The 17,183-nt window shown below is 45.9% G+C and overlaps 1 protein-coding gene across 1 annotated transcript; it reads right to left on the bottom strand.

Annotated features, from left to right (window-relative positions):
* Positions 1 to 14: 14 nt before the first annotated feature.
* LOC125774824 (uncharacterized) lies at positions 15 to 13,051 on the bottom strand. The gene is made up of 6 exons (XM_049445096.1): positions 12,156 to 13,051; positions 8,521 to 8,801; positions 6,726 to 7,039; positions 6,416 to 6,646; positions 3,298 to 6,002; positions 15 to 2,383 (listed from the first exon to the last, which is right to left on the bottom strand). Exons 1-6 carry the CDS (start codon positions 12,457 to 12,459, stop codon positions 1,065 to 1,067), a joined length of 5,154 nt encoding a protein of 1,717 aa, XP_049301053.1. The 5' UTR covers positions 12,460 to 13,051; the 3' UTR covers positions 15 to 1,064.
* Positions 13,052 to 17,183: the final 4,132 nt, after the last annotated feature.

Consider the following 17,183-nt stretch of genomic DNA (forward strand, 5'->3'; position numbering starts at 1 on the left):
ACTAATCAATGCAGTAATTAATTGCTAAATATTTCAATGCTTTATTTTGAATTGCTTTGTTTAAATATGTCTCATTCAATAATGTAACAATATAATGGGGATGATGTTCCTGAACACTCATCGATAGCTGTTTGTAAAACCATCTTCATACTTTAGTTCCTAAAAAGGGGTTGCCTTCGCAGCCGCATTGCTGGAATGCGACAAACCACACCAAACCTAAACGGGAGAGCAATTATTTGTAAATGCATACGATAAGCCTTAAATGCTATATAGCCTTGATATGAAACTACATTCGAATATGTTTAGTTCCACGTGCCTCTTTTGCAAGATTTAATACTTTTTTGTTGTTCTTTTAGCAATCGAATATGTAATGCCATATTTTATAGCCCTAATTTGTGTAGCTCTCTACAAATGGAATTGATTTTGGGTAAATGAAGAAGTTTTGAATCGGCACTGGAACCGTAGCAAGATACGGGGCACATTGTTTAATCGCTATCGTCACATTGCCCTAGCAAAGCATGCGTTCACCACAATTTTATAAGCAAGAGTTTACTTTCTACTACGACCTATCGAAATCATTGCTCTATTGCTCCATGGAGATGCTGTCTATCACCGCTTGAAGTGGGACAGTTCAAGCTAAAAGTCTTAAGCCTTTTTTGAGGGAAACCTTATACGAATTCTCCTAATCCTCGACTTACCGTGTAAAGAAAAAGACTTGTAAAAGCGAAAGAAAGTTTTTTTTTAACAATCCTAAACGGAAGAAAAATTTCCTGTTAAAATGTAGCTCGAAACAAGGGGTTCGGGGTCGGTTCTGCGCCACTATAAATATCAAAACAACAGTTAAACAAAAAACACGTGAAATAAATTAGAATAAATAAGGATAAATATGAGAATATCCCCTTCTTCTTCTGACGCGCTTAAAGGAGAAACAGCGTACACATATTTAAGCTACCTAAGCAGATTTTCCTTTTCGTTTTTTGTGAGAAAGGTGGATAGTATTGAGGTCAAGATGAGGGGTCATTTCCAACCGAAAGCTGCGAGCATCCTCTCGTCTCCTTTCCGTTTTAGAGTGCCGTCTCGAGGGCGGAAGCCATTGTCTGCTTGCCTGCGGGGACTTGTAAATCGTCCCCAACGGCACCTTGGTCCCGTGCAATTAGTTTTGCACTCATGTCCTTCACCAACTTACCGCCCATGGCGTGGCGTGGCCCATCGGATGTAGAAAATCCGGCAAATGATTTGGCCAAACGTGGAATCTCACCACGCATGAAATTGTTTTCGTCCTCTTTGAGGAAAATGTTCTCCTTAAAGCTACTGATCGTTTCGTCCACCTCGTGCTGCTCCGTTCTCCGTTCCGCTGGTTCCGATTCCTTCGCAAGAACGGGACGGACGGTGCTTTCCCTCTCGATCGCTCCCCTACCATCCGTGGGCAATATGTCTTCCTCGCTGTTCGCTTCCGGTATGGCGGTGGAGATGACACCCGTGCGCATATTATTGTAGCGCCAGTTTGACCGGGCTGCCCCACCCTTGCCTCCGCCTCCCTTCGTTGGTGATCCTCCGTATCCGCCTTGCTGTGCTATTCGCCGGAAGCTGTACATTTTCGGCGAAGCGGACATATCGAGGATCGCCATATTGCTCGCGGGAGAGGAGCTCGGTTGTTCCTTTGGTCGCGTTGCGACCGTTTCTTTGCTCTTCTTCAACAGCTCTACGGCAGACATTTTCGACCCGGGAGTTGCGTGTGACTTTGTGCCGTGAGCTAGCAGTAGCTTCTTGAAATCCATCAGACTTGTTTTGGGTGTGCCGAGCCGATCGGAGCACGTCTTCGGCACTTCCACGCTGTTCGATGCCCAGCTATGTCTGCCCCGTGGTGTCTGCGGTTCGAGCATCTCGCGCGGTGTCGAACGGCCCGAATGTACCGGCGAATTACCCAACGAGCGGACGTTGGTGGAAGTGGACAACAGCAGCTTATGGTGCATTGGACCGAGCACGTCATCCTCCTTCGAAGGTGTTGACGTACGGAACGGATTCGTTTGGCAAGGTTTGATTGGCGACAGCTCGCTCTGCTCGGCCAGTATCGTCCGTAGGCTACGATCCAGCGGCTTCGGCACGACACTTCTACCGACGGCCAGCGGCGAAGGTTTCAGTTTGTTCGGAATCGCGTACAAACTGTTCGGATCGGGCTTGTCTGGCACTAGTGGACTGGCCGGTGGACTAGCGAAACTTCCCGCCATCAGTGCGCGCGGTGCTTCGTAATCCTGCAACCCGCCTGCTGCTCGGTATGTTCGCGCATAGTCCGGCCGGGTCGGACGCGTGGCAAGATTCCGTTGGACGGTTAGCGTGTCCGGATACCAGTTCCTAATGCTAGAACGGTCCAGTGAGTGAGCACCTGCAAAAAAGAATCGGTAGATTCGAGGTACCATAATTACTTCACGTGAGCTGACGGGTCGGGTGAGCTCGTACGGTGCCGATGAAGGATGAGTTTTTGACTACTGTGTGTGCTTTTATGTGTGTGCGTGTGTATGAACTACCGTTTTCAGATTTTGTGCCAAAATGTATAACGTGAAAGAGAAGTGAAAAAAGGAAGCAAAAAACAAACTCAAACATTTACTATACAAACGTGTCCTCAAAATAGTTCCGTACTGTTCCATAGCAAAGAAGGCAAAACTCGCGAAACTCACACGTGGCACAAACGTATCAATTAGTCGCTGATCCAATGGCAAAATGTGTTAGCTAACTTCGAAACACAAAACACGAGCATTGTTTTATCAAAGTTTATTGTGTAAAAAGCAATTAATAGCGTGTAATAGTAAGTAAAACCTGCCTCCCGCGTAAATATGGAAATTCGATTTGTACCATAGTAAGAATACTTGTGTAAACGTTTAAAAGACTACGAGAAAAAGTCGCGTTTTTTTCGTTTGTTTGTCACGTAAAGCTACCGAAATTCACTCGTGTAAAAAACATCGTTAAAAACAATAGTGTAGCGTGTTAATGCGTTTTTTTTTAAATAGCTGATTATGTACACTTACATGTAGCTGTGGCAAAATGGATTTGTTAGACTGACCACATTAATAAAAACGAAACAAAACGAAAGTGGAAGCAAGCAAGTAAATACACAAACACAAAAATTAGCGACGCAATTTGGCGCTCGGTTTGCTGTGTTTGCTTTCGTTTCTCCTACACTTATCCCCTGGTGTGTGTGTGTTTTCCCGTTTTTCGTGACACATCACTGTTGGTCAACCTGTGCGTAGGCTACTGTGGTGCATTAAAAATCGTGAACACGGAAGCGCAATGGCAGCTTACCTTCGGGATACAGTTTTGCATGGCCTACTGCTGATGCTCCCTTTGACGCCTGACAGGCTGCAATTGGTGCAGCACCGTAGTACGATGCAGCACCAGCATCAGTCATGTCAGTGCCGTACGGGGAGAAGGAGTGCATGCTGGTAAGTTCACGGGCTTCCCGCCGGAGTGGCGGTTGTATGGGTTGCTTTTTGGCACTGTTGGGGAGAATCGTTGCCACCAGTGTTTTCTTCGGGGGTTCCAACAACACTCCGGAACCGATAGACGGCGACGGTCCGATTCGGGGTGAACCGTACCGTGCGGAAACAAGGGGACGCTTTAGTTGTCGCACCGTCGGAAGTACTTCTGTTGCCACTCGTGCTACTGCTATTGCTGCTCCTGGTGCACCGTTGCCACCAGCTACTACTGGGTTCGTTGTACTCACTGTTCCACCACCATCGCCATCTGCAAACTGCTTCTGCTGCTGCTGCTGTGGATGCTGTACAACGACGAGCGGTTGTTTACATTGCGCTTCGCGTAACGACACATCCTTTACGCATGGTCCGGGAGCGAACGTTGTGTGGGCACCCTTCCGTCGCTTCAAGCTGTCAGATGAGAATATTACTCGTCCGTTGGCATCCAGCTTCACACGCGCAGCACCCTTCAGCGCAGCGTGTCGCGTACCGCTCCCGGACGTACCACAAACACTGCTTCCGGCGCCATCTTGACCCGATTGTTGCAGCGTGCTGGCATCCCCATCGTTACCGCTCTCGGACACGCACTTACTCGCATCCACCGCCAGGAAGTTAGCGCTCTCACACTTTATATTACAGGGCAGCTCATTGAGCGAAACGTACTCCGTTTCTTCGTTCAAATTACCGGACAGTACCGTGGCCAAATTACGGCGCACCGTCAGCTCGTTCGGGGTTTTACGACCCTTTGCAATTTCGACATATTCACCCTCACCCTCCTCCGTCGGTACAACCGATCCCGGTACCGTCTTGGATGCGGAGAACCCACCGGTACAATCTTCCTTTGTGGGTGATTTTTTCAAATGTGGCAATGCGCCTTTTATCCTATCGAACACGTTGTTCAGTGGCAGTAGCGAATGTTTGCGGAAATCTTTCGGTTTCTTCAACTCAAACGATGCAGACTCGGTTAGCGAGGGTCGTCGCTTGTTGCCACTACCCTTGTCGGCCGGTTTGCTATGGATTGTCTTCGTACCGGATGTACCAGTCTGTTGCTGCTGCTGTTGCTCATCGTCACTGTTTGTCGGGGTGATAATACACATGGAAGGAATGCGGCTTGTGTTAATGGTTGTCTTCACTTTCAGTCTTTCAGTACGCTCCACGCACTCCACGTCCGATGATTCGGAGTGCTCTGGTTCGGCAGTAGGGGGTAGCTTGCTGTTTCCAGCACTGGACGCTGTTCCACTCGGTGGTTGCTGTTGCTCTTGCGTTGTTAGCTTCGGTGCATTTCCGTCGGCCACATCGAGACGATTGTTATTCTCCTGCCGCAGGATCTTTAGTACCTCTTTCTGGATGAGTACACCGTTCCGTTTGATCGTACCGGTACTGTCCAGTGTACTACCAAGCGTACTACTTGAGTAGCTCCGCTCCAGTGTCCCATTGCTGGCGGTGCTGTTGCTTCGGTTCAGCTTCGTTAGTGAGCTCTTGCGCTCGGGGATTTTGGGTAAATTGGAGGCACTTGCACTAACGTTCTTGTCACCTTCCGCCAGCACCGTACAGATTGTGCCTGCCGAACTGGTGGTCGTTGACGTTGATCCCTTACCGTACACGTCGTAATCAGACACTACGGTCGTATTGCCGGAGCTCGAGAAGGACGTGATGCTGGACAGAGCTGTTGTAGATTGCAGAGGCGTCATGGGCTCTTCCTCCTTAAGTGTCTTCAATCCGGAATCAACGTGGAACGAAGTGTAGTAACCCTCCGTGTCACACGAATAGACTGAGCTAGTCTCACCGCCCTCATCGTGATAATCAAACGTTTGCAGATCGGGCGTGATCGTACCTTCGCTTGTAACGCTACTTGAGGCCGACGTGTTGAAGAACCGCCGTCTGCTGACGATCGAGCTCGGCGGTGCGCTCGAGCTGATCGGATTGCTATGGTTCAACGAGGTGCTCGAAGCACTCGATTTGGGATGCGTGTTTGTAGTCGTGATCTCACTTCCGATCGAGGTCCTGCCCGACTCGGAGCTTGCACTCCAATTACCGCTCGACGAGTGCGGCTCGTCCCTATTTCCAAGCGCTGTACGGCGCTGTCGCCGTATCGTGGACGTTTCCCTCAACTTTACCGGGTTGATCGAGGCGGGCAGGTAGGTCGTGCCGCCAAGGATGCCGGTCGAGCTGCGTTCCGACGATGAGTAAGACGGCTTTCGATCGTGCGAAAGGCGTTTCTCCCTGTCGGTGCCCCGGCGCCGGCTACCACCGATGCTGGGTTGACGCGCGAGTGTGGTATCGTGGATATTGAAATCGTCAATGTCCTGATCCTTGTCGCGGTGGCTCGCCGGCTCGCGGTTGATCATCCGCAGCCGGTTCATGCCCCACTGCTTGAGCGAGTTGAAGTGGGACATCTTGTTGAAGCTCTTGGCCCACTCGGCCGAGAAGGACGGTTCCTTGCGCAACAGATCGCCCGACTTGCTGCGAATGGCTGGCATTAGTTCACCGAAATCGCACACCGCATGCTCGTCTGCGGCACCGCTGTCTGGTTCACTGTGAATAAATACATAATCAAAAGTAGTGAAATTGTTTAAAACAGCGATTGCCCTTCAGCATTATGGGCGGGGCGCGTCTGAAGGGATGTACGTTTTTGTTTGTTTACATTTATACACTTATCCCATAATGCTGAAGAAGTATTAAATGCTACAGCGCAATGCCAACGGTCAAGAATGCTGAGTTAAATGCAAAAAGTTTTGTTAAAATGCAACACTTAACAAAATACAGCAACAAACAACATCAGATGATCACACAAACAAAGGCGCAAACTTTACAGAATACACAACAACGATAGAATCGAATAAGTTCGATTGCGCGATAAATTAGAAACATTGTGTATGAACATGATAAAGGCAATAGATGAGAAAAGGTCTTGATCGTTCGGTTGAGAGTGGAATTGAGCACCGTACCCCTTGTTGATAACCTCCGCAATTTCCCGCTGATCCGAACTGGCAATCGTGTTGCGTCTTTTGCCCCGTGGTCGTCGCAACCGGGATCGCCGCCTAACCGTATCCTCTTCTGGCTTGGTATCGTCCTTCTTGCCGCGTGTCGTCGTATAGCACACCAGTGACTTCCGTGTCGACGACATACGATCGAAAGCCCGTCCGGAGGTATCGATTTTTATCGTTTCCGCTGGGAACCTGAGTCGGGGGAGAGTAATATAAACAGGAAATGGATGTAGGTGTTCTCTCGTGGAACATTGAACAGGTAAACACATACTTGGAGGCCAAAACACGGCATTGCTCTGCTGGGGATGGCAGCAGGTGATCGACACGATCATCCCCACTGCCGCTACTGGTGACCGTTTCTGCCAGTGTCGTGATGGCATCGATATCCGTTTCGTCGGCCATGTTGGAAGTGGTCGGTGCATCGGTCAGATCGGACGGTGTCGTACATGATTCGGTTATGTTCGGTAGGACGGAATTGTTAGTAGTACTGTTGGACGCTATCTTAGCAGAGCACGCAACACCGGTAGTGACGTCTCCGATTGCCTCCGACGACGTCCACTTGCGTAGATCCTGTACGGCGGTAGGCTGTAGAATTAAAGGTTCGAATAATTACGTGAATATATGAAAATATTACCAATATTCCCACACTGTATGCTAGACAAGGTTAATGTGTGTATTCAGGAGTGATAATAAGATCTTGTAATTTGGTGTTCGGTTTAGATCACCGTAGATCAGGAAACGAACGGTGGTCTTGAAATTGCATGAACTTCCTCCGTTGTAGAGATTAACATTGACTACAATCTCAAGGGGTCTATATCCGGCTTTCCTTGATCTTATTTTTATCCTTAGCAGGATAGCCAGTCTTGTGTACCAGGGTACGGTACCACGTAATATCGTATTCATAGATGAAGTTCCAACAAGAAATGTAACAGGGCTAGCACCTTGTCAGAAATGAGTTGCGCAAAAGTTGTGAAAAATTCAATGATATCGTGAAGAAAACATTGCAGTCAAGGACCGAACTTCCTTCCAATCTATTAGAAAACATTATCAAAACAGTTTAATCCGCTCCAAGAATAGCAAACAATCAACTCGATAGATAGTCATTGTATAAGTGCATTTTGCACCAAGATAACTAGTCATCACTAACTGAGTTGTTGAATGCTAGCACTTGAAGCAAGTAATAGGAACAAAGACATCAGTTATCCGTTAAATGCTTAGGAACTGTTATACGAAGAAATTTCAAAATAATCTGTTGGACATCCTGTAAAGAATATTTAGATATCCTATAACTATTGATCGTATATTCTCAGACGCTCCGTCATGCATGGGAAGCAATCGAACGTAGTAAAGACGGGCCTAGCGATGTAATGCGTAAAAGTTGCGTACCAAGAGTCGTTAGTATAATCAGTAGTTTTTCAAAACATTGTAACATGAAGTAATGACATGACATGCTATTTTGTAAATTGCCCATCGAAACGGGGCAGACAAAAGAGAAGGTGCATATACATTTCAAGATGCAAAGTGATAGCCAAACACGCTAGTCAATGGCAAATCAAACAAACGTCTCCCAATCGTCTCCCAACTGTTTGCACAGCACTTGGTCAAGCATGTTTGTCTATCGATAGCGACACCACAACCCATTCCACCATTCGTCCGATGTAGTTCACCGTGTGCATCGGGGAGGTAACATCAATCAACAACAGCACTGATACAGATTAGATTGTACCGTGCCTGCCTTGCGTAGGGGGCCGGACCCTTCCGCAGGTGTCGGGGCTATGATGGCTATCGAATTGCCGAACTTAGAGCAGAGACATAGGTATACACAAAAAGTCAAGAATGATGAAAAAGGGATCGTACACCGCTCGTAAGTAAATACGGTTTTTGTGGTCAGAAAGTGTAGGTCTACCACCAATCGCCATCTTGCGCGGTATGCTTTGATTCCGGACATGACCCTGATTCCGGCCTCATTACCGGTTGGCTCTAATGAAGACCTTCGCTAGAGATGAATACACACACACAGACATACGTAAGGGAAGAATGGTTTACACCGGTAATGTGATACATACCAGACTGACTTCGATGTCCATGTCGACATTGTGGGCTCGGGCGTTGCGCCGCTGCCGACTTAACACCGGGGTGCAGATGAACGCTTCCGTGCTGTTTCCGGCAATATTGCCCATGATGCGGTCCATCTCGGCGATCGTTGCGACGGGCGTTTTGGCGGCCGCTTCGTACAGCTCCCGCACCGTTTCGGACCGGCTAGCCACGGTGAACAGTGCCGTGTCCACATGGTACTTCGTCGTGTAGTGGTCCTTAATTTGCACGAACGTATCGAGGTCACTTTCCGCTGGGAAGATAGAGTAGAAGAAGCACCATAATTAAAAGGCGTGAAGAAGGAAAATTATCGAAGCGGCAAGCGAAAGCAAATTAGTGTGCGCCAACGCACGAGGTGACCACGAGTGTATCTTGCTGATGTGGACAAATTATACCTAACGAGACCCCGAACGAGCCCCGGCTAGAGAGATTGAAGCAGCAGATTTCTCACGTAACCGCTGAGGCTGAAACCGAGACGTACGCAATTCCATTCCCCTTTCGGTATCCGATGCTAATTCGCTTTTACTTTTGTCCGGGGAGGTCTTACAATGCTCGACGAGGTCGGGAAGTGTACCCGCTGGTTGGATTGTTTTACGCCATGCTGATAATTAATGCCGGTGCTGCTCTAAATAGCTACACGCTGGTTCCCCTGGCAGCCCTTGACACGGAAACCGGTGGCAGTTGATTAGATAGAGACCCGGCCCAAAACTACTTGCTCGGGAGCTTAAAAATACAACCGTTTGGAATGTGTAAATTAGGGGACCAACTTTGCGTGTGTACCGCTTTTGATAAGCTGGCCGTTTTGTTGGACGTAACATAATTGAAAATTAGTGCAACATGCACCGCCATTACCATCGTCACCGTTTTCCACACCTGGATCTTCACACCACAAGCCACGGGGCACGGGATAAAACTGCCCGGCTGCCAGTGTGAATACGTTTGTGTGTGTGTGTGGGCCCAAAGAAGATGGTGTTACGGTTGTATTGTTAGCGAATCCATTGTTGTCTCGTCAGATGGCAAATGGCAATGTCAAATTTAATTTCACTTCCGCTCCGAAAGTTTGCCAGGCGGAGACGATGATGATCATCAAAAGCGAAGCAAAATAAAGCGATTGTGACAACATACAAAAACACATACGCGCGTGAAACATCTCACAGTGAGAGAGCGATATTAAATGGTCTGAATGGTCTAAAGCGACTCAAGCGGCTCAGCGGAAGTCCTGACCATGCACGGCATTCATAATAATCGTGCTACACGATCGTTTGGTGGTCATGTTAGGTACGTTTTTGTGTTGCTCTCGATTTAAATAACAAACGGAAGATTTCTTTTCGACCTAAAAACACCGGCCCCGGAAAGGGCCACCGGCTGGAGGGAGAAAGAAAACGTGCGGCGCAGAGAACGGCACAGCATTACAGGCTCATGAGCGACCGACCATCTGTCAGAGGTTTTGGGAAGGGTAGGTTGGCAAATGAATACGGTACGGTTGCCCATGGGGTTGCCATGGGTTTTTCAAATAATGCCTGTGCGCTTTATGGGAACGATCCGTACCGGTCGGCATGGTGATGATGATTGCCAGGTAGTGCCACGGTATGGATGGAATGGTTAAGAATGCAAGAAGAGAACTGATACACCGCACCGTTTCAGAGGTGTCAAACGATTCAAGGAATTGAGGAATCCGTCTCTCAAATTGTTTATAAAGTAACACTTAAACTCTTTGTCGTTTTAATGTTAATCGGTAATTTATTACGTTTCCAATAGTTGTTTATCAGCAGTAATTCATAATCAACTGGCGAATTGTTGAATCTATTGCATCACGCACACAGGGATTATGTCTTATATTGATCGACCTACTTGTAGCAAAAGTTAGCGTGATTGACTCCAACTTATCATTGTTGTCAAAGCATTGTTAAAAAATGTGTAATGTTATGTAGTCTAAGTAAAACCTTACTAGTAATGTTAATTGCTAGAACATTTCCAACTTACAATTTGTGTTAATTGTGCTTTAACAATCATTTTGCTTTAGATTGACGTCGCAAGTTGAACGGTGCTCTTTATTACTTTTATTTTGGTCTCTTTATTGGGATCTCTCCGATCTCTAGCGACTGTCTTATGGCTTTACTTGCTGGCAAACTGTGACTCAATAAATTATCCTCAAAGGGATAGTCAGTCATTTACGTTTCCGTCCCACCGTGTCCCACTATAACCGTCGAAAGAGATTTTTAAACACACGAAAACGAATTGCACTATTGTACCGCGAGTTGGATTAAGTGCGACGAGAGCTGTTCGTTCACCCATTGCAAGTTGATCGAAGAACAGGTTTCTACACCCCTGCCAGCAGCATCAGCGCTCTAGCGCAAGATTTAACGCCGATACCGAGTGATGGACGGGTTTTGCGCGACCCAAACACGCGTGTTTTGTTTTGGCATCGTATTGGTGTGTCCAGCATCAACCATGCTCCGGTAAAGGTGTGCGAAGGGTTCACATCAAACATACACCAATACAGGTAGAGCGCTCCGTAGAAGCAAAACGAGTTGCGCGCACCGACTCATGTACGCGTTTGCTGCTTTTTCCAATCCCATCCCGAGCAAACCAACCAACCGACTCAAGCATCATTGCCTGGCGACCCAGCAGGCCTACCTCTTCCCACCGCCCGGCAACCCACGATCAGTTTGAGCAGGGCATTCCAAAGAAACGTACAACGATGAAGACGATCGTTTCTTCCCTCGTTTCCAAAGGGCACAGTCAGGGCACGCTTGCAAGACGCACGACCATCGTTGGTAATGATTTTGAACTAGTGAGCACAGACGACGGGAAATGACGGCGTTCACCGAAAAACGGTCGCAAATGGGAATGCTCCGGTGACAACTGTGGACCGCTCGTAACAGCGACAGGCAGCCAACAGCAGGCGCTCGTAAAGATGCTGCAAACAACGAGCAGCAGCAGCTGCTGCTGTTGCTATTCCCGACGTCAAAACCCCCGATACAAGGTTTTTAAGATGCCAACGATGCATTCTGGGCAATGCGCTCTCGCTCCCTTCGTGTGCCAGAGTACCCTAAAAAAGGGGCTCGTCCGAAGGAAGAAGCCGCGCTATCTGCTTTTCTCTTCCGGCACTTTTATTTGCTCTGCTGCTGGGAACCTCCTGATGGCTGAGGGCAAGCGGCAGTGTCGGGATTTTAACATTACGTCACATAATCTCAGCTCAGTTCAGTTGTATGGGCTTCAACTATTATTGGGATGTTGGAGATTTTCTTTCACCACCATGTAAATGCATGAAGTAAGGAAAGCGGAACAGAGAAAAATCACAGGGCCCAGAACCCAGCCGGAAAGCAAATGGCTTTAAGTAGCATACCGCGAACTTCTCGTTGCCCGGGGGATCTGGTTTGCGTCTGGATCTCCACAGATGGAGTTAATGGGTTATTGATTTAAACCATACACATGTGTGCGCCTATAGAGTCGCACGGAAGGGGAGAGATGCCTAAGCCAATTTGATTAAGCATGTTCGGACACTGTAATCTTCAGTTACAGCTCCTCCAAACCCGGAACCTAATGGAGTTGATGGGAGTTCTGGGGGCGAATGGTACTGGAAGAACAAACCAGATGTACTTACGGACTGTGACTTGCTTCGGATCGAACTGTTCCACCTTCTGAGACAGCCGGTCGATACGCTGCTTAATGCCCAGTGACCGCTCATTAACGCTGGACAGCTCCTCGTGCAGTTCGGTGAAGATCTGGTTCGAGATGAACACGAGTGAAGCGAGCTGACGAAGGGCGTTGCTGAGCGTGACGTTGGTCAGCGCTTCGAACTCATTGTCCGCTACCGGGATGGTCGGGGCGGCCGCGTACGGCTGCAATGCCAACTTGGACGAGCGGGCGATGTACTTTGGGGTTACGATACGCTTCACGAACGGCATTTTGCTTCATGTTGTTTTCACCTGGGTGGTCGATGTTGAAACAATGCACACACACACTATACCTACTGGCCAACACAACATAAACGCGATCAAACTATCTCTCTCACATACACTCAAACACACAGAGCACCGATACACAAACCTACTCGTCAATGACTTCTTGGACACAGGTTTGGCTTTCAATTAATTTTCTTCTTCGATCTTCGTAGCGCACGGCGCTTTTCTTGGCTAAAACAACAACCAATACCACTTCACTTCCCAAAGATCACCATCTTCAGCATCAATAGCAGCACTTTGCGCATTGGAATGCGAATGAGAAGGGAAGAAATTGACATTACGGCATGCTGCACTGGACACCGATCCGCTCACTGAAACAACGCACTCGGGCGTGGGAAGATTTTTGCTATGTACCTGCCCCCCGACACTGGTTCCGTGAAAGTAAAGCTAGGGCCGCTATCCACTGGAAGGATCACAGCGAAGTTCGTAAGGGCCGGAAATGCATGCTACGCGCAAGCTTAGACGTTTTGTGGAACGACGCAAAGACGAGCGTCCTACCCGGTTAGCGTGTTCTGAGCAACTGGACGAAAAGCACTCACGGCTCGAGTATGTTGGTCGCTCACGCGATTTTTAATTATGCGTGCACAGTAGGACTGTTGCCGGATAAATTGTATGTTACTCCGTCACTAAACGCTTAGGAATTGTTGCGTTTGCGAACGCGATTTAGAAGAATTTTGCGAACATTGCGACATTTCCCAAAAAAAAAATCTTTAAATTTGGCAATCTCCTAAGGCTAAAGCCTTGGCCTTTATTGGAAAATTAATCTAAATTTATAAATTGATTTATTTTAATGCCAACTGGTTGAAATAAGTTTCTTTTCACTCAAATAATGCTTTAAATTAAAAAAAGAATAAAAAATCAGAAAAAAATTTAAAAAAAAATTTCAACTCGAAAATTTCATAAGGCTTACCCCTTAAGTTTTTTTTGGGAAATTTTGCAAAAAAAATTAAATTGGCTTATTTTAATGCCAATCGGTTGAAATAAGTTTTTTTTCACTCAAATAATGCTTTAAATAAAAAAAAGAATAAAAAATCAGAAAAAATTTTAAAAAAATTTTCAACTCGAAAATTTCATAAGGCTTACCCCTTAAGTTTTTTTTGGGAAATTTTGCAAAAAAAAATTAAATTGATTTTTTTTAATGCCAATTGGTTCAAATAAGTTTCTTTTCACTCAAATAATGTTTTAAACAAAAAAAGAATAAAAAATTATAAAAAAAATAAAAAAATTGAAAATTTTCTTAAGGCTCATTTTTGCATCAAGTTTTGCCTATAACTCGGTCGGTATCTAACAGATCCTCAATCTTTAACCTGTGGTCGATAGATGGCACCAATGGCTACATTTTCTTCTTGGACGGCCATGCCCTAAGATGTCTGTGCCAGAAATTATTCGAGGAACGAAGTTCCATACCGTGTTTGAGAAATTGTAAAATTTTCCTCATTTTTCACCAATTTAGCAAAATTTATAAATATGATATATTTTAATGCGAATTTGTTGCAATAAGTTTCTTTTCACTCAAATAATGCTTTAAATAGAAGAATGCATAAAAAATAAGAAAAAAATAAAAAAATCTGAAAAATTGGAAAATTTCCTAAGGCTATAGCCTTAACTTTTTTTTGGGACATTTAGCAAAATTTTAAAAAATGATTTATTTTAATGCGAATTGGTTGAATAAGTTTCTTATCACTCAAATAATGCTTTAAACAAAAAAAAATAAAAAAAAATATAAAAAAATAAAAAAAAATCTAAAAACTTGAAAATTTCCTAAGCTATAGCCTTAGCTTTTTTTAAGAATTTGGAAAACGTTTAAAAATTGATTTATTTTAATGCGAATTTGTTGCAAACAGAAATTCTTACCGAAACATAGTTAGTTGTAAAGATATATGTACCTAATATGCAAGATAAGTATTATCATTTGCTCAGGCATATTTAAACAGCGATTACCAAACTCTAACAGCTTTCTCAATTTGACAAATCGACATGCTTTCTCATTCTCCGTCACTAGTGATCAAACAAAATGCATGCAGATTTGCCAAATTGACAAGCCTGTTAGAAATTGGTAATCGCTACGTTAGGCGAGATTCAATTAGGCTTTGGGTTAAGTTAAGAATCAAAGAACAAACAAATTTAATTACGATTTTAAAATATCATTGATCTATTGTAGCAATGCGAAAGACATTAAACTTTCGCAAAGAATTAGGCCAACGAACGGTAGAGTAAAAACCATTTTTTTATATTCGCTACATGCTTAGGAAATGATACAATTTTCCTTTTTTATAATCTTTTTTAAGGGTATGTTTTAAACGACCGCCACTTTTCCATAGTGTGAGTGACCCGCAAGGGCGAGAAAGCATAAGGCATGAAGAGACAAAAGACAAGAGCATAAAAAAGATAGACATATTCAAACAAAACACACACACACAGCAGCATATGCATTTTCCTACACACACACACAACCAGTCCGGTACGCATTCCGCATTCCGTCGATCATGCATCCTGCTGAGTTCCCATCACTCAGTCCGTGAAGATCGCAAACGTAGGCGTGGATGAGTGGGTTTCCATATTTTCAATCGACCAATTTTCACCGGAAGTTGAATGATGATGGTTTACGAATGGTGTCTTTCCGGTTTCGGGTCACTGGACGATCTCGAGCGGGTAGACCTAACAAGGATACAGCCATCGACAAACCGTCCAACGGTAGCAGATGTTCCGGCACTTGCGGTTGTATGCGAGCGGTTCGCAACGTTGGAATTCTTCCCAACCCATACAACCGTGCATGCCGGGAAGCGGTTTATGTTGCCTTACCGTGCGTTCTGTCTCTTTTCTGACTTATGCTCGGTGTTGCGCTGGTGTTGGTGTCTCACTACGTATATGTACAGCGGCGCCGAGTACGTGCCGTTACATTTGCCGGGCGGCTTACCGGGTAGCGGAAGCGGAGATCGGAGCCATAAATATGTCGATTCCGACCGCGAAACGATCCAGCCATAAGAGGGTGGTGGCAAAAGGGGTGCAGGGGGTGGTTTTGGGTTGTGCTGAGAGAAGGCAAAGGGTAGACCCGGTTTTTTTTATGACGCCGCCTTTGACACTCCAGTGTCGCAACAACGTAAGGTTGTGGACCACAAATCTCAAGGTTTGTGGAATGGTTGAAAGGGGGTGAGGGGGGTGTGGAAGAGAGGGCACCAGTACCTACCAGCAATCGACGTCACCAACTGCTGAAGCCAGCATAATGCGCCCCAAGTCAGGCTTGGCGTTCGAACGGCCCGGGGTTGATTTGTGGTACCTTCGGTTGGGCAACTACCCACGCGCATCGTACTGCCGCGCTGCATATATGCTAAGCGATCGGGGACACAATCCGGCATACGTGTATGAGTGCAGGCTTCACTCCATTTCGGTTTCGGTGTTTCAGTTTCTTTCCCTTTACTACAGCGAAAAACCACTTGACCGCCAACGGACAAACACACACCGTTCGAGTCCCGTTCCATTCATGCGCAAGGGCAGGTCAAAGTGGTGCGTTTTTTTGTTTCTTGTTTCGCTCTTATTCTTTCTCCCTTTGCTTTTTTTATTCGATATAGTTCCAACGAAACTATCCCCACCCGATTGCACGCATGCATGCATGTGCACCGTACATGAGTTATCGAAACCTTCCTGCCTGTACTATGGCGCCCATTTAATTCATCTGTTTTGTTTTACGAACTCTCCCTTACCTGTAATATGCTCAGCTGCAAACCATCGTCCGCTCCAACGGACGACGGTGTTCGAATAAAAAATAGGCAAAACACAACAAAAATCACCTGAAGTAACGAACTTTTTTTCAAGCCGAGCGTCCTCTGCCGAACGGCATCTATCGTTAAAGGTGTATTTTTCGTTTTTAAACTTTTTAATTTTACTACACAAAGTACCTCGCATGCAAGGACGCCTCACGCAAGCCCGCAGTTTTGGTGGGCGTTGTCCAGGCGAACCTCGGACGGTCGCCGTCTGGACCGGTCTAAACACTGTCTAAACAGGGAATGGTAAACTGTCGATGGGAAAGCTGAGGAAATTGAAAAGGAAAACCCTCAACGGCACCCCTTCGCCGTGGCGTATCGAAATTGAATGTCCGGGAGCCCGCATTCTTTACGGGTGTTGGTAATTTAAAACATCAACTCATGTGAAGACACAGGGCGAAATGTGGCTGAAAGCGAGGGTGCGGCAAGGAGCTAATGTTTTCGTCGCAACATTGATTAGAAGGTCGGTTAAAACAGGGAAAGTAACATAGAGTTATCGTGGTCGTTAGTTAATGTTAAAAAGATATTGGTGGTATAAGGATGCTATTGCTTCTATTGAAAACTTCAGGTTTTTTTCTTTAGAATTATAATCCTGAATATAATGAAGTTTTGGTTTGGGATTTGTACTGTGAGATGATGTGATGAGAATGACATCGAATAATCACTCAACCAGCAATAATTCTTCAATGTTTCTTTCAGGAATCAAAGAACCCTAGAATGAGTTCTGTGTCTTTCCGAAGCTATTTCCAGACAAGCGGTGTATCCAGAACCGATATAAAGTAGATTCATTGTGATAGTTTTTGAACCATTTAGGTGACACTTTCTCACGCCCAGCCTCATGCACGTTGAAAAGTGAACCTCACTGTACGCAACTAAGTCATTCGAGCTGCTTGTGATGAAGCTTTT

The sequence above is a fragment of the Anopheles funestus genome, chromosome 2RL (assembly GCF_943734845.2).
Source record: "Anopheles funestus chromosome 2RL, idAnoFuneDA-416_04, whole genome shotgun sequence".
NCBI classification, from domain to species: Eukaryota; Metazoa; Arthropoda; class Insecta; order Diptera; family Culicidae; genus Anopheles; species Anopheles funestus.

Coding starts and splice junctions, on each gene's coding strand:
- LOC125774824 (XM_049445096.1), bottom strand. CDS start 12,459: ATGCCGTTCGTGAAGCGTATCGTAACCCCAAAGTACATCGCCCGCTCG. Junction 7,040..8,520: donor TGGACATCGAAGTCAGTCTG/GTATGTATCACA, acceptor TTAATTCTACAG/CCTACCGCCGTACAGGATCT. Junction 2,384..3,297: donor TGCAAAACTGTATCCCGAAG/GTAAGCTGCCAT, acceptor TCTTTTTTGCAG/GTGCTCACTCACTGGACCGT.